Source organism: Cygnus atratus, chromosome 9 (assembly GCF_013377495.2).
Source record: "Cygnus atratus isolate AKBS03 ecotype Queensland, Australia chromosome 9, CAtr_DNAZoo_HiC_assembly, whole genome shotgun sequence".
Classification (NCBI taxonomy): Eukaryota; Metazoa; Chordata; class Aves; order Anseriformes; family Anatidae; genus Cygnus; species Cygnus atratus.
In genome coordinates this window covers 13,376,781-13,397,912 of record NC_066370.1, presented here as the reverse complement: position 1 = coordinate 13,397,912, position 21,132 = coordinate 13,376,781, and the positions used below count along the sequence as shown (strand labels likewise).

At 39.9% G+C, this 21,132-nt stretch overlaps 2 protein-coding genes across 6 annotated transcripts in view; both read left to right on the top strand.

Annotated features, from left to right (window-relative positions):
* Nucleotides 1–2,273, top strand: part of DLG1 (discs large MAGUK scaffold protein 1) — a 151,780-nt gene extending 149,507 nt beyond the window's left edge. For all 4 annotated transcript variants that reach the window (XM_035544711.2, XM_035544709.2, XM_035544712.2 and 1 more), the window contains one exon: nt 545–2,273. In XM_035544711.2, the coding sequence (XP_035400604.1) occupies nt 545–651 (107 nt within the window). In that variant the 3' untranslated portion in view covers nt 652–2,273. The remainder of the gene's footprint in view (nt 1–544) is intronic.
* Nucleotides 2,274–3,575: 1,302 nt separating this feature from the next.
* Nucleotides 3,576–20,662, top strand: MELTF (melanotransferrin). 2 transcript variants are annotated; one of them, XM_035544708.1, is made up of 16 exons: nt 3,576–3,642; nt 6,453–6,607; nt 8,773–8,872; nt 9,128–9,310; nt 9,632–9,788; nt 10,647–10,714; nt 11,379–11,566; nt 11,976–12,156; nt 13,018–13,169; nt 13,565–13,661; nt 14,472–14,666; nt 15,972–16,128; nt 18,103–18,170; nt 18,276–18,463; nt 19,265–19,463; nt 20,473–20,662. In XM_035544708.1, exons 1-16 carry the CDS (start codon nt 3,597–3,599, stop codon nt 20,541–20,543), a joined length of 2,205 nt encoding a protein of 734 aa, XP_035400601.1. In that variant the 5' UTR covers nt 3,576–3,596; the 3' UTR covers nt 20,544–20,662. The 2 variants fall into 2 exon arrangements, with proteins under 2 accessions (XP_035400601.1, XP_035400600.1); XM_035544707.2 differs by having other exon boundaries at nt 19,265–20,662.
* Nucleotides 20,663–21,132: the final 470 nt, after the last annotated feature.

Sequence of the window (21,132 nt, the reverse complement as noted above, 5' to 3'; positions counted from 1 at the left end):
TCCTCTTTTTTGCCAAAACCAAAGCTAATGCTCTCAGGTAGAAACCCTGAGGTCAATCAGCCTTGCTGTGAAGTGTCAGGGTCTGGTTGAGGAGTTCACCAGCCTTCACTACATCAAGCCAGGCCTCCGACTGATGCAGTACGCAGCCCTGTACTGTCCTGTCTGCTTATCTTGGAAACGCAAATGAAAGCTGGACCAAAGGGAATATGTGGATTGACTTGGACCAACTCTAGCACGTAGTTAGGAAAGGCAAAAAAAAAAAACCTCCTCAGTTGTACATGAATATTTTTAAAAGGAAAAGTATTTCCTAACCCCAGGCCTCTGAGCGGAAGAGATGTTGCTTTGTGTGTCCTATAATATCATCAGCAATGTACTTTTTGTCCAGAAGCACAGAAACCAGAGTTCTCCGTAGGCATCCCTTCCTTCAGCAATGTGAAATCCTTTTGCTGCTCTATGAGAGAAAATAACCTCATGGCTTAGAACATCTTGGTTTCTGTATGGAGCAAGGAAAGATGACTGCTGATTGCCACATTATGTTTTGCAGCTATTGTCCAAGGAGACACACTGGAAGAAATCTACAACCAAGTGAAACAGATCATAGAGGAACAGTCTGGGCCTTACATCTGGGTTCCAGCAAAGGAAAAATTATGAAAATGGATTTCTCTTTTTCATTTTCTAACTGTCATCACCTACTACATCTGACAACTCTTAAGCCCTTCCAGTGGAGCCTGCCTCTAGTTCTTCCCAATGTGGTTCATACCCTAACCATCACATTCTGCAGTTCCCATAATGCTTTAAATTTGATGTCTTTCTTAGTTTAAATAATTTGTATTATTGTGTGTTGTTGGTTTGCCATTTTTCAAACATGACAGTGGAATGGCCTGACCAGCTATTAGTTTGGGGTTGGGGTGGGAGGGAATTGCTTGGTAAAATTCCTTAATGTTTAAGGGAAAGTAACTTTCAAAGATTTTTCAAAAAAGCTTTGTAGACCTTCTTTTAAAATTTCATAACAATTGAAAGAAAAGTTCTATTCAAGGAAGTTGTAAATCCTGAGTAACTTTGCACGCTTAACTTTAATAGCATGGTTTGGTCAGGGCAATCAATTTCAGGTTTTATTTTCTGAGTTGAATTCTGTTCTCACAGATATTTTTTTTCTTTCCAGGCAGTTAAAGAGGAACTTTAAAGTTTTGAGTTAACGTTTTCATTAACTCCCATTACTACTTCTCAAGGGATATTCATTTTCATAATTTCGTATGGATATTCTTATAATCTATTTTTTCATTTTTTTGCCAATAAAATTGCTAGGGATAAAGATGTGTAATGTTTTTAATCTTCCTCGTGCAACACTATTTATAGTGTCTTACAGAAATTGTTTATAGATAATGGTCACCACACTTTTTGAGCCTAAAATATGTTTAGGTGCTAGGAAACCTTGTATTTTTCAGAGGAATGCCAAATTTCCCTTGGCAGTAATACAGAAAACAATTGCAGAGATGGTTATTAGGGCACTGAGAGAGTGATTCGTAGCCTAAAAATGTGTGTTCTTAGGGGTCAGATTTTAATGAATATTTTACCCACAATAACTGCCTATTTTGTTATAATAAATATATATATATATTAAACTTTCTTTAACTAAACTCTGTAACTATGGGAATTATTTTCTTTACATAGTTGCGCACACGTATAAATATATATATATATAAATATATATTTTTCTTTTACCACCTACTCCTAGCTTTTTGTTTTGAATAAAAATACAAATTAGAATTTACCTTCCTTAATCTCATGAAATCAAATGGGCTATGGTGGCTGGGCAAAAAGTCCAGGGAATTATTAGTTACAAGAAAAAAACATGTGCAAGTTCTCCTCTTTTCTACGGAATTTCAGGTTTGTCTTTTTTCTTTGTAATATGCATGTCTTAACCAAAGGGAGAATTCAGTCAAGAATACATTTTATTTTTCTGTATATGTTTATCTTGGATTGCATAGGTGCAAGATCTTCCGTTTGGAATGCACTAACTTCTGTGCAAAATGTTATAAATACGTTGTAGCAAAACATGGAACTACCTTCAGTAATGAAATTCTCTATTTCTTGTATTATTTGGTACCTGCCATTGCTTATTTTAAAATGATTGTTCATGAAAGGGATGTGCTTATGGCAGTCACGGTGCAGTCACACAACCAAATTAGCTTTGGTTTGTAAAGAATTACCTACACTATCCATTCCATTTGTTAGAAAGAGGAGAACAGCTAATAAACTTTATTGTACAATGTATTTGTCAAGTGTGTTTTTAATCAAAAGAAATACACGTGGAGTAGCATTTTAAAATAATTGGCTGAGACTGTACGCAAAGATAATGCATTAGAGAAACACTGTTGACCAGAATGGGGCAAGTGAGGTTAGTACTTAGAGTGCAGATTTAAACACTGGACAAAATAGTGCTGGTGCTGTGCCAAATGCTTATAAGACTTGCAGGGAGAGTAAGCTACCAATGTATGGCCCAAAATTATTTCTGTTTTTCTATATTGGTAAAGTAGGTGTGCTGTCTTTCTGAGAATCCTTCTGTCTTTGGAAATGCAAGGTGTGTACTGTCAATGCAAGTTCTGACAAATAATGTCACACCTTTTTTAGAGGAGCTGAAAGTGTCTGCCTCTTGAAAAGTGGCCGATGATTTGAGGTATGCAGTGAGACGTTTTAAGACACCAACTTTTAGATCATATTTTTAATCTCAACTGAAATTTTGAAATAACTGAGGAATCTGAAAACTATAATAACTTTCGAGATTTCTACAACATATACGTTTTTATTTTCCCCACCTCTTTTAACTGATCAGGAATAGAGTTAAATTTCCTGTTCAGCTGGATAAATCTTTGAGGAATTACCCTTTCCTATATGGAAATGACTGAATAACTTTCACAGAGCTTTTCTCCAAGGCTTTTGTCATGTACTAGCAAGGTGTCACTAAATACCACTTTACATTCAGACTAAAGTCCACATTACTTACCCTAACGGTTATCATGCTACTTCCACCTGTAGAGTGCACAGGCTTCCTTATTGTTTCTTGTTTCCTTGTTATTCATGACAAAACTGAGAATACGGCAACAGAAAAGTGACCTTCAGCTCTGTCAAAGTGTCTAGCTTCAATCCACTTTTACTTCCTGAGCCCCAGCACTTGGGGAATACACAGAACTTAGGAAATACACAGAACTCGTACTTATGATGAGGATTTATTTAAACAGCCTTACCTTACACCCCTGAGTCAGCGTGCAGCTGTTTATCTAAGTCTATACGTGGTGCTAAAGCAGTAACAACCTCAGTGGTGCCTTGGATGTTTTGTAATTTCCTAGTCTGACTTGTTTTCAAGTGTAAAGGCAGTGTGAAGAGAGGCGGACTTTTTTCCAGGCCTCCCCCCGCCGTGATCATTATGAAGTGACGTGTGCCAAAGTAAGCAAGATAAGTTGCAGAACAAAGTGCACCTGCAATTGAATGCCGCTGATTTTCACCAAGAAGCAGACCGGGGAGAGCAAACTTGCAGAAGCACTGCTCTTTGGGTGTTCTGAAGGCTGGAAAAAGCACAAATCCCAAAGATTTTTGCAATGAAGAACTCCAGAAATGTCTTCCTTCTTCTCTTTGCTCATGCTAGTAAGTGCCCTCCAAAAACTATGTTGTTGTGTTGTGGTATCTTTGGGGTTGACTAATATGTGATGTGAGAGAGCAAAGGAAAACTAGAGCCATTTCAGAACCAATTTCAGGTGGTCAGGAAAAGGAATAGAAAGAATAGGAGGGGTGAAAAATCAAGGATATATTGAATATCATGTTGATATTCAATATAATATGGATGGTATTGAGTATCATTGACTCATCGGTTGTATTTCCTCAGCACAGAATCTACTTCTTTTGTCTCAGTGATGTGTTTCTCACCGGTACATACAATTCCATGACGTTTTTTTGGTTTAAAAAATATTTTTAAATAAATAAATAAATAAAAAGCTTTATTCCATCCAGCATGATCTGTGTGACATGTTGGCTTTCTCCTGTCAATCCCAAGTTCTGGTGGTGAATACTTTTAATTTCTCTAGAGGTGTAGATGCTGTTTCTGAAGGACTCCATAGTTCTTTGAAAAAGAACACTGGTTTTGAAGTGTTCCTAGTTCATTTATTTATTTTTTAGATTTTCTGTTGAAAACCTTTGAGAGTGTATTAGTAGCCTTTTGATAAGATGTTAAACAATGCAATAGTGTTATTTTCGCAAAGGAGTTTGGGCCAAGTTTGTGAATTAACTTTGGTTTAGAGTCTTGTCTACTGTTTTAACATGTTCTTGACTGGCAATGGAAAGATAGTTTAACTACAGACCTGCTCTGTGCTCAAGCCCACTTCAAATCTATTAATTCTCAAGGAAGGAAACAGAAATTTATTGTTACAGGAAAGTACCCGGCCAGATGCTGAGTAATGTCCAGCAGTTCTGAAAGGGACAAACTAAGTACCTCTCTCAGATGGGAGAGAAGGGGGTAGCAGGAAGAAACAGATTTGTGTGTTTTCACTATCGAGGCTGAAACGTGGAGCCAAATGAGCTTTGTTTCATGTTTCAGGCGTGTGTGGCTAATGGTTTCTTCACACAATTATACAATTTGTGCATTATTCCTGTGTGTTCATGTTTAAAGCCAAAATGTTGACACTGAAGAATGGTACTTAGCCGTGTATACTGAGATGCTGAGAGAGCAATTTCATTTCCAGTTGCTTGTGTTTGGGGAGTGTGGGGGGAAAGCCTTTATCAATGAAAACCTATTTTTTTCCTCCTGCCCCAGTAAATTAATAGTGAAGATTTCCCTTGGGTAGATGAGGCTAAGCCTCTTGGTTCTCCGAATTCCTACGCCTCCTACAGAGGTGGGAACTTGTTTTTCCCTCTACTACACATGCTACTGTGAAAACTTCTTGTAAGCTTTCCAAGTGTGACTCTGAATTGGAGCAAGCCAAGCCCTCTCTTTCCGTACCTGTTGGAAAACAGTTTATGGCATCAACAATCTTGTTTAGTCTGCAGCTGTGGAGTCAGAAAAAGTACGTAGCTACTGTTGAGTGCTAGTGGAATCATATAAAATTCAAAAATTAGATGTTGTGTCTCAACTTCATGACAATGATGAGGAAGCAGAGGGCCAGTTAGAGCTAGTAAAAAACTATGTTACAAATAACTTCAGGCACGCTCCAACTTAAAAGTCAAAATTGAAGAAAAAGCAATGGAATTTGGTGCCAACTGCTTACAAAAATGACCTGTAGCCATTTTTCAGTGTAAAGCATACTCACATTTTACATACAGCTGCACGACTTGCACATGGTAATATATTCCTACAAAGTGTTTGTAGCTTTGGTATGTACAAGACAGCCACTGGAGCCTCCTGAAAGACACCTTTCTTTCTTCACTGACTAGTGGAATCTCCACTACTTAACACAAGTCTTTTCATTCATGGAACTGCCCACCCCTTTTCATGACTGTGGTAACAGCCTCCTATGAAAGAGTGTTTTGAAGAGACAAGCTTACTTTTCTACTTTTCATAATAAGTCTAGTGGCAAGGTTCTTCAGCACCTATGATTATTTTTTTTATTATTCAGACCAACAAGGAAAGGGGCACGGCTCCAGGTTGTAACTTGCGGTTTTTGAGACATAGTTGTCCCTGGGCAGTCTCTTTGGCTTTGTTACATGTCATTTTAAATAATCATTTTAGATGTCTCTGACTAAACAGGAAAGATTGTGTGTGTCCCAGGACGTGTCTCCATCAGACAGATGGAAGCAGTAGTTCTTGTAGTAAATGGTGCTCTCTAAAGATTATTCTGTTGTGGTACATATATTTTAAATGTGTCTCCATTTGTCCGTGCAATACCTCTGACCCTGGAATCTGTTCAGGAGAATTCTTTGCAAATAGAAAGTTTTGGGGAGGAAAAAAAAAAGTCAAGAATTTTTCTTCAATGTTAAGTGACTACATTGTGCAAATGGTGCCATATACATCTCCATGGTGGCTCCAGAACACAAATCTGAGAAGCTTCCTCAAGCCAGAACTAGGCTTTTCTCTGAAAAGAATGATGGTGCAGAAACTCACAAACTTACAGCCCCCAAAAGTTAACACAGACAAAGATGTCCTGTTCTGCAAAGTTTTAATAACAGTCTGGCTGCCCTGACTTGTTCCATGATACTCATATTTCTTGTGTCAGAAGTAAATGCCATCAGGTTTTAGTATCTGAGTTGGAGCCTATCCTGTTTTCAGTCCAAATAACTTCAGTATTAAGTGCATGTTAATCTGAATGAAAGCAGGAGAAATGAGAAAAATCGCTGTTGAATGAGCCCCATTTTTGGGGAGAGAAACAAAATGAAAGGTTAGCTCTTTGGGAACCTTCAGATGGTAAGCTCTGTTATAAAGGTACCAATTTATTTTATAATATTTTCTTTTGGTGTTGTGTTTGCAGCTCTCAGCCTGGAACGTGTCCGGTGGTGCACTGTCTCCCAGCAAGAACTTTCCAAATGTAATGACATGAGTAAGGCCTTTGCTGGGGCTGGCATTCTTCCCCCTGTAGAATGTACAGAGGGAGGGTCAGCTGCTAACTGTACCCAGATGATCAAGGTGAGTTGTAAGTGATAAGTGTCAGTGATTTAATAACCCTGTATGCCTAATAAATAAACCACATGGTGATGTACAGAGCTCTGTGAGTGTCTGATGATGAGGACAGATGGCCATATGCTTCCTTGCATTCATGTCTTTGAAAAATCAAAGCATGTATATATATTTTTAAAGACATAACGGTATGCATATGGACCTGAATGTCAGAATGGCCCTGTCTCTTCTCTTTGGCTAGTCACATATGGCCAGTCATTAGGAATGCAAGTAAAGGTCTTTAATATTCATTCCTAAATAGTAATCTTTGATTTCAGAATTGTTAGATTTATTTAGTAGATACTTATGAAGGGGTGGAGTGGTACGATGCAGACAGCAGTTAAAGCTGTGCTGCTGAGCCTTTAAGTGGATTGTCTTTTAGTAAACTCTGGATAATACTCCTTTTTCAGGATCTCAGCATGGAAATTTTATATACAAATGAGTATAAAGCCAGATATCCCAATACCAAACAGGGTACAAGAGGGAGACAAAGCAGCAAGTAGGGTGAGCAGAGGACATGCAAACTCAGCTGTATTAATTCAGCTGCCCAGAGCATGCTCAGTTTGGGGAAAAGAGTTCAGCTCTGGGGAAGACTTTAAAGACTGTAAACATGTGGCTTTGCAAAATGGTGTTTGGAAAACAATTCCCCCGTTAGGAGGCAGTGAGAGGCAACAAGGGGATATTGGAGGAAATGTGAAGGCAGGTAGTCATGGCTGTCTTCACTGGCAGAGTGTGAGGGAAGGGGAATATGGATGCACATGTTAATTATAGTCTTTGTGCATCTTGTTAGAAAACTTGATTAGATGAACTCAGAACCCTGTAGGTGGAAAACATGAGTAAGTAGTTTTCTGATAAAATGAATCTTCTCTGTAAGGCTTCAGGCAAGACTTTGTCCTTAAGACCTCTTTCTTCTTGTAATAATCTACTAAATGTTTAAACTGGCCTACTCTGAATAGGGCTGTATGGAACCCCTGAGTCTGCATCTGCACTGAACTCTGCTCTTTGAAGCCAAAAAGGGGATGGGACACAAAGGCTGAAGAGGCAGAGATATGCTGTTTTATAACACTACATAACTTGGACTTAGTTCTGTGAATGTGTTAGCACATGGATAAAGTAAAACACTTATTTTTCATTGAAGATGTTTAAAAATTGAGAAATGACTAAATATTAATCTAGGGACCCTGGCAATATTTAATTTGGTCATACTCTTCAGCAGGTGTTGAAACACTTCTATAGGTAATCCTCAAGGGTTGTGACACAGAAATGGAAGTCCTTTTGAAAATAATTAATTCACATTCCCATTGCATATATATTAATCAGAAATTCTATGTGAATTATCCCGTGCTTTTGTTAGATGCATTGGCAAATCCTTGCTTCAAAAAGAAATACCCACACTGTTCCTGCTGTGCCACCACAGATGTGATTGTATGCACTTAAAGGAGCTAAGGTCTGTAGGCTGTAAACTACTGAAGGTTAAATACAATAGACATTTTTTCTCTCCCGTGTTGTGTTTTATACGCTGGGGTTTAGTCACAAGCTATTGATAGGGGGCTTTTCATCTAAAGGGAGCTCAAAGGCTCAGCTGCCATCTGCTCCTCTACCCCCTGCAAATGTGTGGTTGTTTGTCTGTTGAGGTACAAGCCAACAGGTTTCACAGCTATTTTTGAGCGCACACTTTGGCATTCAAATTTTGTGTCCCCAGAACACATCACTTCAAACAATCTGTGTGTAAACTCAAAAGTATATTTACTTTATTTAAATCTTCAGGCTTTGGGGCACTAGCTAGTGATAAATGAAACTCCTAATTGATTGGCCTTAAGATCTGTCACAGAGCTGCAGGAAGAAAACGCAGATCCATTTCTAAGGTTCCTTTGGACTGTGAAGACTAGTGAGGCCGTCATGGTCCAGGGCTGGCTTCTGCACTGTTTCTGAAGGAAGGCAGTTTTGAAGTTGTAAAATCCCTCTCAGTAATTGTTCTTCAGTAATTTCTGAGTGTACTTAAAAGAACTTTGTGGAGGAAAGAGCTCCCATAGATGTTGAACTCTTCTCTTAAATTCATGAATACTCTGTCTCTGACTGTTAATAAATATTAATAACTAAGCTTCAATATGCATTCTGACTTTGTGTCCGCACAGGATTATTTGGCAGATGCAGTGACGCTGAATGGTCGTTTGATTTACCAGGCTGGGAAGGAGCATGGTCTGAAACCTGTGGTTGGGGAAGTATACGATCAAGGTATAATCATACAAAATAACTGTTGGTTTACTTAATACCACATTTTTCTTATGCAGGGTGACTTTCAAAGTTAGAGTAGGTTGCTTGTGGCCTTTAAGACATTTCACGCCACAAAGATAATGGGGAATATGTACCCACAGTCAGCAGGTTCTCAACAGGGGTGCGAAAAACACAAGAGGCCACAAATCAACCTCACAGCAGCATTACAGTGACACATGCCACTTTTATTTGCTCCTTTTTCTTCCTGTGTTGCAGAGATTGGAACTTCATACTATGCTGTGGCTGTAGTAAAGAAAGGCTCCAATATCACCATCAACAGCTTGAAAGGTATCAGTTCGTGTCACACAGGCATCAACAGAACTGCTGGCTGGGATGTGCCAGTGGGTTATCTAATTGACAGTGGGCACCTCACAGCAATGGGATGTGACCTTCCAAAAGGTAAGAGTTAGAGGGCAAATATCTGTTCTTCAGCAATATCTTTCTGTATGTTCTTGGGACCCCAGCACACGGACAGAAATGTGTGGTTCTATTTGCTGTTTTGTTCCTTGGTGTTTTGGATGCTCCTTTTAAGATGGAGCAGACCTAACATAGGTCTGATGAAAATGACAATTTTTTTTAAACTTGGAAAGGAAACTCTTTTAAGAACAGAATGTATTTCTTTAACCATTTTAAGAGATGTACTGTGTATATGTTTTTGAATGATGTTGTGGGATATTGTTTATTCATTGTAAAAAATGTCTCTTCTAACTTTACTTTTAGCTGTTAGTGACTATTTCAGTGCGAGCTGTGTTCCTGGAGCAAATAGTGTAAATTATCCCAAATCCCTCTGTCAGCTCTGCAAAGGGGATTTGTCTGGGCAGAACAAATGCCAAGGAAATTCACAAGAACAATACTATGACTACAGTGGGGCTTTCAGGTAAAAATCATGACTCTGTTTCTTTTTATCTCTATCCATAGCCATAGTGTGCAGACCTCACTGTCAGGAAACTGAAGCCAGAGAACTTCCCAGCTGACCCCATTAGAAAATCTTCTCTAGTGTTAGGATGACCACGATTTGAACCTAGAGATTTATTAAAAGTAATTCTAAACCCACTATTTCAGGTGTGAATGTTTAAATTAGATATTTAGCACTTGTACTGGTCAGCGAAATCCCATTGCTGTTTGCTTGGTCCAGTAACTGTTGACACAAGTCTTGGATGTTTGTTTCAGCAGTTTGTAAAAGTAGTAAAACCTGATGACCCTTAGAATTTGAGAGCTGAACTGCCACCCTACACAGCTATTTCAGAGTTATCTCCCCTCAATTACACTGAATTCTCATGACAATTCTCTGAATTCTCTGCCCTCCATTTTCGCACACCAGTCTTTGCTCTATTTTCCGTCTTCTTGTCTGCATGCTGCATTGCAGTTCCCAGTCCCTGAGTAATAGCACTGACTGAGTAGGGATATAGTTTACTCCTGGGAAGCACTTGCTCCCCTCTTTGTAGTTCCCCAAAGGATTCTGTGACTGCATTAGACAGAAAACTCTCCCACAGTCGTGATATTTGTCCGAGGCAGCACAGAACATGTTGTCCGTGTTCACCAAATGAGAGCAGTAGTTTACTTCATGCTCTGTCAGCCCCTAGTCTCTGCCTTGAGCTAAACTCTCAGCACAAGGAAATAGGTCAGTGTCTGCTGGCTGATGGAACACAGCACACAGTTCTCTGGCTGTCAGTCGGCAGTGCTCAGTGCATGGAAGCTGTGCTTCATCATGCTTATTAATATTTGCATTTATTAGGTGTTTGGCTGAAGATGCTGGAGCAGTTGCTTTCGTGAAGCACAGCACGGTTCCTGAATACACTGATGGTAAGTTTGTTGAGCAGTGGCTGCAAGCTCTGAAGTACAGTGCCTGTGATGACAGCATAATGTCAGATGTTTGATTTATTTTGAATCGAGTCATCAAGCAAAATGCTTTAATAGCGAAAGTAGATGTACCCACATATATGTATGCACCAGGAGATAGGTGATTGATTTTTTTTTTCTAACACTTGCTAGCTTCAGTAAGGGTGAGAGGTGGAATCCTTAGCTGCTTGTGGAAAGGGAGTGTTGTCTTTGGTTTCCTCTTGAAAATCATGAACAAAAGCAGCACTAAAGTCTTGGTTTTATACCCAGGCTGTTACAAATGTAAATGTGGCTTGTGGCTACCCAGTGGTTTCAGCAGGAAGTCAAGAAGTGGAAGGGGAATAAATAAATAAATAAGTCTGTATTCCTAGACTTAGGAATGCTCCGGGTACCATTGCAGGCCACAGTACAGTTCAGTGCAGTCAGACAAGTGTTAGACTGTGTATTGTCTTATTGGAGATACAAGACTAAGGTGCATAGGTTATGTTGTAGTCAGGAATATTTCAAAGATGGTCAGGAGAGCTGTGTTCTGCTCCACATGTGCATGTGATGCTTAGAGCAGACTTGGAGCCAGAGTTATCAGCCCTGCCTGATATCCATTCCATACACATTTTCTGTCTGATTTCAGGAAAAACTCTTTCTTCTTGGGCCCAGAATCTTCGTTCCCAGGACTTCCAGCTTCTGTGCCGCGACGGTAGCACGGCTGATGTGACAGAGTGGAGAACCTGCCACCTGGCCCGAATCCCAGCTCGTGCTGTGGTAGTACGGCCTGACACAGATGGGACAGTTGTCTTCCAGCTCCTGAACCAGGGACAAGTAGGACACCATTTTTCATCAATGCATTGCATTTGAGAAGGTTTCTCCCACCCACCTGGCTGAGTTGAAGACAGGATATCTGGGCACCTTCAGCTCTGTGGGGTTTGAAGGAGTGTGGGAGGCACTCAGCATCAGTAGGTCCCGAAGGGAATTTTGCAGAGTGGGATGTAGGAGGTCATTTTTGCCCTCAAAGACTCAGGGATGTTGAAAATTACTTGATCTTTTGTTTTGGCTGTTTTTTTCCCCCGTTCACTAATTCTTAACCTGTGGATTTTCAGTAAAGAAAATCTTAGTTGTTTGTCTGTTCTGTAGGCAACAGATTTTCTCCTGCACATGAACTATGTCATCACAGACGTGATACTAGGCAGAGGAATGTGTGACAGGTATTTTTCTTTCTTTAACATTACAGCAAAGATTCAATGGTGCAGGCACAAAGTTTCAGATGTTTGACTCCACAGCCTATGGTGCCCAGAATCTTATATTCAGAGACTCCACCACAGAGCTCATTGCAATCACATCTCAGAATTACCAGGCATGGTTGGGTGATGAATATCTTCATGTCATGGAAGGCTTGAGCTGTGACCCGAACAGTAAGTTGTCTTTGGTTTGCTCTTGAAAACCATGAACAAAAATAGCTGATAATGGAGACCATCCTTATTCTGCATTGTCTTCATCTGATTCTTGAGGTTTATGGCAAGATGCCAATCTAATCTTCAAGCATGGAGAAAGGACAGATTTTGACCTAGAAACAGTATCACATTGCAGAATGCTTTCCTGGGCAAATAGGCCCATTTTGTGTCACAGGATGTAGACGTTTTCTAGTCTTTTTGTTATATGCGAGACATAAATCTGGTAAACTGTTACTGCTACCTGGTACTCCATTTCTTACCCACAAGAGAGGGGAACCAGTAATGTGTTACTGTAAGTCCTCAGGTTGGTCTGTTGTGGTCTTTTATACTATCAGAAGAACATAGAAATGAATTGATGTGTATTCTGGGATACTCAGAAACACAGGTAAATAATTATGGCCACTGAACCTCCCAGACATGCTCTGTGCTGTGGCAAAGCCCCTGACCTCCAGGACTTGTCTCTTTTGGGGGCTGCTCAGTGACTGTTAGGTATGAGGAAGAACGTGTTCAGTGTGGTTTTTGCTGCACTCTTAAGAGAGTAGACTGCAAACAATTAACACCTTGTAGCTGTGCTTAGTAATCATCAGTCACAGGAGTTCTTGTTCTTTCATACTGGATAGATTTGTAGTGTGGGCATACCACTAGTCTGGAGACCTCTGTGGTACCTGAAGCAGGTGTAAGTCTAAGCTAGAGGGAGGGGAAACACAGAACTGAACATTTTAGATAACATGTATGACATATGTGACAGTGGAGCAGTATGTATGCCGCCTCCTCTTTTACAAAAGAAGTGAACTGTAATACTTCCTTTCCAATTTTCTGCAGCATTGCCAGAAAGCCTGAACTGGTGTGTTATTTCAACTGAGGAGATTTGGAAATGTGCTGAAATGGCTACTGCTTTTAGGAAAAAAAATTTGAAACCAGCAATCCAGTGTATTTCAGCCAAGACAAAAGAAGAGTGCATGGAGCTGATCCAGGTAGGCTGCTACGAGCCTTATGCAATAAACCAATTAACACAAGCTGCTCTCTCTAGGTAGGATTTAGAGAGATGTGCTCTTAGGTGATGATTAGGCAATGTTGGATTTCAAGGGGGTGATCTGTAACTCGTATGGTATGGATGGGCCTGAACCCTGCTGCTCTTCCAGGGTAACAAAGGTATTGTTGCCCATCTAGCTCTAGCCTTTGTCTGAAAGCTCCTTTCATGGATGCTTTACTCATGTTTGGGGGGGGTTTAGTTAGCAGCAGATTGCTTGTTTGCTACCAGACTTATCTGTTGAGATGCAACGGGTATGGTGCTGGAGTTCTTTGTCATCATTGTAGCAGGGAAGGTGTCTGCTGTTTTTTCACAGAAATCGTATATTTTATTTTTCAGAAAAAGGAAAGTGATGCTGTAGCTCTGGGTGGAGCTGATATTTACACAGCTGGGAAGACATATGGCCTTGTACCAGCTGCCGGAGAAAGTTACTCTGGTAAGAAGGTCAGGAAATATAAATATAGGCCTTATTTTCCCAGTTTGAAAACAGCTCTGAGAGCACAGCCTCTGTTCCCAGGCCTTGCTAGAAAAGCTATTTGCAGAGGAAATAAATATTATTGTCATCACATCATGGACAGAGGAGGAAATAAGTATGGGTTGGGTTCCTACAATGAGTTTGTGGCAACTTTTTTGTGTCCTGCTGGTGGACCAGGATGAGTCTTCTGCAGTTTCAAGTCTTACACATATCTATTTGTCTTTCCAATTCTGCATTGGAAAAATGAGTATTCACAAAATCAAAGTAACTTTAATAAGAACAATACAGAAATTACCCAATAGATTCCAGTTAAAAACAAATTACTCCTCATCAACATGGCTACTTCATAGTCATTGATGAAAAGAGAGCTTATGGGTGTTATGTCAATAAGGCAGAATTTCAATGTGCTGCAAAACTCATGGAAATTGTAACACAGGTTTGATTTGTCACGTTAAAAACAACTTCTTAGAGCAGTTTTGTTAAGTCACTAATGACTCAAATGCCATTTTTGAAGGTTATGTACATAACTAGCATTAACAAAATGCTTGTATTCCTCTGTAGTTTACTCAGTTCAAGCATATAGGCCATGAATGAATGCAACATTGTGGAGTAGACAAATGAAGATAATTGTGTGTGTTCATAGTTCCTGACTGGCTGATTGTCAGTGCAATTGAAGTTGGCACCAGATAAGTGTAATGGTTATGTACATTGTCATTAAGCAGTGGGAATGATTAAGGAAAGCAATAATACATTTTTTTTTTTTTCTGCAAGCTGATGACAACAGCAATGCATACTATGCTGTGGCACTAGTGAAACGGAATCCATCCAATGCATTCACCATCAGTGACCTGAAAGGGAAGAAGTCCTGCCACACAGGACTGGGGAGAACAGCTGGATGGAATATCCCCATTGGTATGCTAATTAAGAAGGGCATTATTAAGCCCAGAGACTGCAATATTCCTCAAGGTAAGATGATGGTACCATATATCAAAAATACAGTAATAATCCAATTACAAACTTCCACTAGGAAAGTACAGTTTCGATATTGCACAGCTCTATATTAAGCTAATTTGTTTGCGAAGGGGTGCTGCATTTTTAATGTAACAATTTGGCAAATTTTAAGTTTGCCACATGATTAGACTAATGGAGGGGTCATATTGAGAATGTTAAATTTAACAGATGTAAGAAGAAAGGATTCCTTTCTCTCTTTCCTTTGTCAAAAAAATTGTTGGCTAATTCAGGTTGGAAGGGTCATGTAGTCCAGTCCACTGCTCAAAGCATGTCCAGTTAGATCAGATTGCCTAGGGTCATGTCCAGGCAAGTTTTGAGCAACTCTGAAGACGGAGATTCTACAGTCTGTCTGGGCCCTTGTCCCAGTTTTGGATGATCCTTGGTGTAAAGAATTTTTCCTTATACCTAATCAAAATTTTCCTTGCTGTCATTTCTGTCTGTTAGCCTTCATTGACAAAAAAGCAGAATCCTAACTCTTGGTCAACTTGTTTTCTACTTGGACCCTCCGGTCCTTTTTTTTATGAGCTGCTTTTCAGCCTCTCACGGGGTTATTCCAACCTAAAAGCAGGATTCTGCGTTCACCTTTCAAGATTCCTGTCAGTGTGTTTTTCCAGTTTGTCCAGATCCATCTCAATGGTAGTCCTGGCCTCCAGTGTACCAAACTACAAAGGTTTATTCCGATCTTCAGAAATGTAATTGAAGTGTCTCTCTCTTTTTTTTTTAATTTAATCAACTTTATCATATAGTGTTGAAAACCCTGCTTTTGCACGTGTCCATCTCAGCTCTTGCTTGAGGATATGGACGCAAGTCAGATGTCAATAACAGGATACAGATGTATCCCCTCTAGGTAATACTTCTGGCTCTGGGATGTCATTGCATTAAACAATGTATTCTTGTCCTGAATTTTATTGCATTTATCTTCAACCTTTTTGTAGTAGTGGAGTAATGTAGCAGAACTAGCAAAGGTTCTATAAGTGTAGGTCTCTGGGTTCTAAATTTGCTTGTACATTTCCTGTCTTCCAGGGAGCTATTTACTTTCATTACATAATCAGTTAGATGATGCTTTGAAAATATTTTAGAAGTTTTAATTTATGAATTCCAGTAAAATAGCTATAACTCATGTTTCTAGTGTTCTGCTAAAACCAGTGTTGGTTATAACTTCATGACAGTGTAACTACCCTTTGTTGTGAAGAGCTGTGCCTTCAACTTATATTGATTTTTTTATTCAACTATATTGTTTTTTGTATTTATTTTTTTAAGCTGTGAGTGAGTTTTTCTCTGCAAGCTGTGTGCCTTCAGCTAATCAGGATAATTACCCATCAAAACTCTGTCAACTGTGCATTGGAGATGATAGTGGAAACAATAAATGCAGTGCAAGTAGCCAAGAACGTTATTACAGCTACAGTGGAGCCTTCAGGTAATTAATACATATGGTGGTTATTTACTCCGTCAGTTTGTCAGAACACAATGAGGAACTGTTCTGCATCCCAGTTAGCAAAAAGGATAATTCTTTTTAAAAACAGCCTATTGGAAACAGCAGCAGCCTTCCCCTTTGTAAGATGCTGTGCTGGTCATAGCAATGCGGAGATGCGTGTGTGTACGTGTATATCAGAGCTATTATTTATGTATATATGTATATTTTCTAGCTTCCTGGCCCACAGCCAAACAGACGACCAACAGCCAAATCCATGTTTCTCTTTCCAGAGCAAAAGACACCCACCTAGTGAGGAGCATGTGCATTGTCATCAGTCTCCAATGTTGCTTTATAGTATGGCAGTCTACTGCTCTGGTCAGGTCATCCATAACGAGTTTATGCAAGGAAGGAGGCAAATGGTAGTCAGGGTCTGGCTGCTGAGAGTCTGCGCTGAGCGTGGCAAGCTAGAAACAGGGAGTTCTGTGTGCGTCTCTTCACTTACCCATTTGTAGCTGTATGCAAAAATAGGTTTCTGAACGGTATGAGCAGCTATGTTCAAATATCAAATCCTCTTCAGAACAAGGTATGGGGTTGGAAATAGTGTGAAATGGAATAAATACATAATAACAAATAAAATAAATACTTACTGTGTAACAGTGGACATCTACATATGAGGTCATTAACAGTTTCGAAGCCCTGAGTCTTTGGGTAGATAGGGAAGTAACAATTCTTTTTCCTGACCTTCACCTCTGACGGTAATGGTGCATGTAACAGAGCTGGCAGTGAGTGGTTGTCTTCCTTCAGGGGAGGAGACTTGAACAGCAGCTGCCGTTTAAATATTCAAGTGCTGGACTTAGCTTTTTTTCACAAATCTATTTAGCTATGGCCAGTTGCTTTGCTGTGGTACATGCCTTACAGGCAAACTGTATCCTCTGCTATACTTCACAGATTAACAGAGCTAGCTACCAGTCACCAAATGAATAAGCCATACCCAAAGACTTGGAGCCTTCAAAGATTAATTTAAAAGATTTAAAGATTAGTTAGGATGTGAGGCAAAAATGGAGGGCAGCAATCTGCTACGAGGAATGGATGGGTCTAGCTGTAACGCTTTAAGTGATCTCTGAAATAAGAATGAGTTATGTATGGAAGGTGACTGACGTGAAGTTAAAATTCAGCCTCAGGTTTCCAGATTCCTTCAACTCTGGATATTTTCAGACTAACCTGATGGGGTGTGAGAGGTCTTTCAGTTTGTGTATATCCCACTGCTTGAAGCAAGTTAAACTCCACAGCTGACTAAAAAGTCTGTTGGAAACAATCTCTTCTGATGGGGAATGCACTGAACAGCACATACCAGGTTCTCTGCATGACAGTGTCAGCTCTGTGGTAATAATATCCTTGATTATAACTGTTCATGTTTAACCAGGTACATGCAGAATTTATTTTCGGTAATTGTTAACATGAAAAATTTTTCTTCATGTTTGGTACTATGTAATCCTTGCTCAGTTACAGCTTCACGTCTTCCTCATCGGTGGGCTTAATGATCCTGTTTTAGGCAATGCTTCCTGAAAACATAAGTCTCAATGACATATACTTTGTATGTGTTTTAAAAGGAAGGTGTGAAAGCTGTTGTTACCAATTGGGGAATACAGCGCTGAGTATCACACATCTTCTGTTCCTTTGCTTATCTAATGTTGGCCCTTTTTATTGTCCTTTCTCACACCATTATGAATCATTATTTCCTGCTGTATTACTCTCTTGAAATTCTTTATTTATTTTTTAAACCTTGCAAAGATGTTAGTTTTCTCTCATTTCAAGATGTTTCACTTCATGTTATGTTTTTCCTCATTACTTTAGGGTCCAGTGGATTTATTTGCAGGAACTTATGCAAAACTGATTCCTAAATCTGTTGGTTATTAGAAATTATGTGGTCCCAATAAAGATGCTTTGAACTGAACTTCTATTTCACATTTCCTAAAGGTGCCTGGCACAGGACTCTGGGGATGTGGCCTTTGTGAAGCACTCGACCGTGTTTGAGAACACAGATGGTATTTAGTTTTACATGTCTCTTTATTATAATTCAGTTATTTTTCTTGAGCATTATTGCTCTAAAGCATTCAACGAGTGTGACAGTGACTAGTTTCTTCTTTCAGGTAAGAACACTGAAAGTTGGGCCAGGAACTTGAAGTCCAGTGATTTCCAGTTACTGTGTCGAAATGGTGCCCGTGCTGAAGTCACCCAGTTTGCTCAGTGTCACCTGGCTCGGGTGCCAGCTCAGGCCATTGTGGTTCACCCAGATACCAACATTTTTGCTGTATATGGACTACTGGACAAGGCCCAGGTATTAATTACACATTTACTCTATGGGGGAGTTTGATATGGTCTAACACAGACCAAGGATAAAGACAGTAAGGCTGTACTGCTGTATTATGTCCCCTATGTCATGGGACTGGTAACATGTGCACCGCGCAGAGTCCTTTTGGAGTGGGAGGGAGAAGGTAAAATGCATCCCTTGTAGTTCTCCTGGTAAAACCACTCTGGTGCACAAGAGATTTCAACTTTTCACTCAGCCGATGGTTTCAGTAGTAACTTTCCTGGAACTTAAGGTATTTTCCCAAACTGAATGACTTTTAAGTCTAACAGTACACACCAAAACTTTTCCATATTGGAATTTTCCTAGCAATGCAACAGCATATAGTAACAGAATGTTGCTGGGCATATTTACACTGCAGTCATGTATATGTAAACCAACTAGGCAGACCATACCTGGCTGCCACAGCTAGATTCCTGTCAATACTGTAGTTGACTAGTTTAAAAGCAATACTGGGTATCTCTGTGCTGGGTTTTTGGTCACTCCCAGGCAATCAAACCCTGTGTTACTCAATAATATTTGCACAGAAGAATGTTTTAAAAGTACAGCTCTTTCTAGATAGTAACAAGAACCAAAATTCTTGTAATTGCCAATGACAGGATTCTGTATATAATCTACTGGAGTAGATTATATAGTAGACACTAAAAGCAAACACAGATTCTGCAGTTGTGTGTTAGTATCTGCTAAATAGTTCCTATCACCTTTCATGTTGTACTAGAGAAATGTAGCACTTAATCTTGCAAAATGCTGAAAATTTTGCATTCTTGTTAGGACTATTTTGGAAATGACAGCAATGGAAATGGATTCAAAATGTTTGATTCTTCAACTTTCCAAGGAAAAAACTTGATCTTTAAGGATTCTGCTGTTCAGATCGTGCCTGTAAAAGAGAGGAGGACATACAAAGAGTGGCTGGGGAGTGAATATATTGAGTCCCTTGAAGGGATGCAAACACCACAGTGCTCTGGGTCAGGTAATAAGTTAATACAACAGCACCTACTAGTGACTACTGTTGTTTCCTTCCTTATTTTATATCAGTTACAAGACTTGGATTAACATGGTGTAAATGGCAACTTCCAGGCCACCCCTGCCTACCACTTTCAGATGAGCTGCTATTTGGATAACATGTTGGGCTAACATTTTAATGCCTCTTCCTGCCTCTTTGCCGGCAAGGTGCTAACAGCATCTGCTTATCAGGGGAGTGGGGTGGGGTTGGAAGCTGATCCTGTTCATGTGAATGGGGTAGAATTTGGGACAGAAGCCATCAATACTGTGCCTGCATGGCTTACAAGATCAATCCAAAACTGGAGCATCTCTGCAATTGTTGCTGATGTGGAATTATGCTGGGCTGAAGGATTCTCAGATGCTGTTAGGTGGATACTGGGTTTCTGATCTGTAGAAGAATTTCTGCATCTTGGAAGGCAGTATCAAAAATCTTGTCTAGTGAATCCACTCTGGCCTCCATGCTGGTAACGTTCCAACTCCTTCATCCCTGCTTATCCTATCCTCACCTTGTTGGGGGCAACAGTTTCTCCTGAGCTCTGCTGACAGAAGAGGTAAGTGCACAAAGGATGGACAGGCTGTGGACAGAGAGAGTATGTGCCGTCCAAAATACTGCTTCTGCCATGTACAAGGTCCTCCAGCTTCCAGTAGAAGAAAGTAGGGGGAATCGCCAAAGTCACTGGAGGAAAAGGAAGGCCAGAGAGACTTGGAGGGACTACCTGCTGGCACAGGAAAGAACAAAGCCAAATGTGTTCATCCACTGAGCTTGTTGACTTTCCACAACCAGTACTCTCGCTGGCTTTGGAGAAGTCATTTTCCCTTGTCATCAGGAAACTTGTGGCTGTCCTCCTGCATGGGGTTATCTGAGTGCCTGTGAATGAAACTTGTATTTTCTGTTAGAGAAACAAAGTAGCTCACTACTGATTATGTGTTTCTGTATCAATTGGTTTGTGGTATTCAGTTCTTATTTTTATCCATAGCTGCAATAACAACAAATGTTGCTGTGCTGCTGGCAGGCAGCCTCCTCCTGACTACAGCTACCACCTCATGATCCTGGGATGAAAAGACATTCAACATAATTAAAAAAACAAAACAAACTGGTAAAAACAGACATAAATAATGTAAATAAATGGAACCTAAGAAATAAACAAGAGAAGTAATTATAATTTATCCAGACTTTGGCCTGATCATTAAACTACATGGTTTCTTACTTTTCCTGGAAAATAGTACTCTCTCTCCCCTTGCTTCTTTGCACACAATTCCCAGCTTTTCCTTATGTTTCATTTGCTCCAAGGTTATCTGGGTTTAAGAGAAAAAGAGTCAAAATATGGCCTCCCACTATTTTGATTTGAGATTTTAAAGCTGTGGCAGCAGTAGCAAACGGGGGCACCATATAACAGCTACAATTCTAGGCTTGAATCTGAGGTCTGCCTCTTCTGTGGGCCAGGACTCTGTGACATTTATGGCCTTTCACTTGAAGCTCCTTGGCCATGGCTTTCTGGGATAAATTTTAGTGATCAGATGCATAGTTCATATATTAAATACATAAATTAGCATGTGCATTTCTGCCTGAAAGGTGTGAGGTACCTTTTATCTTCCTTGTTTTATTGCTTCACTTTTACGGATGGTTGGATTCATCA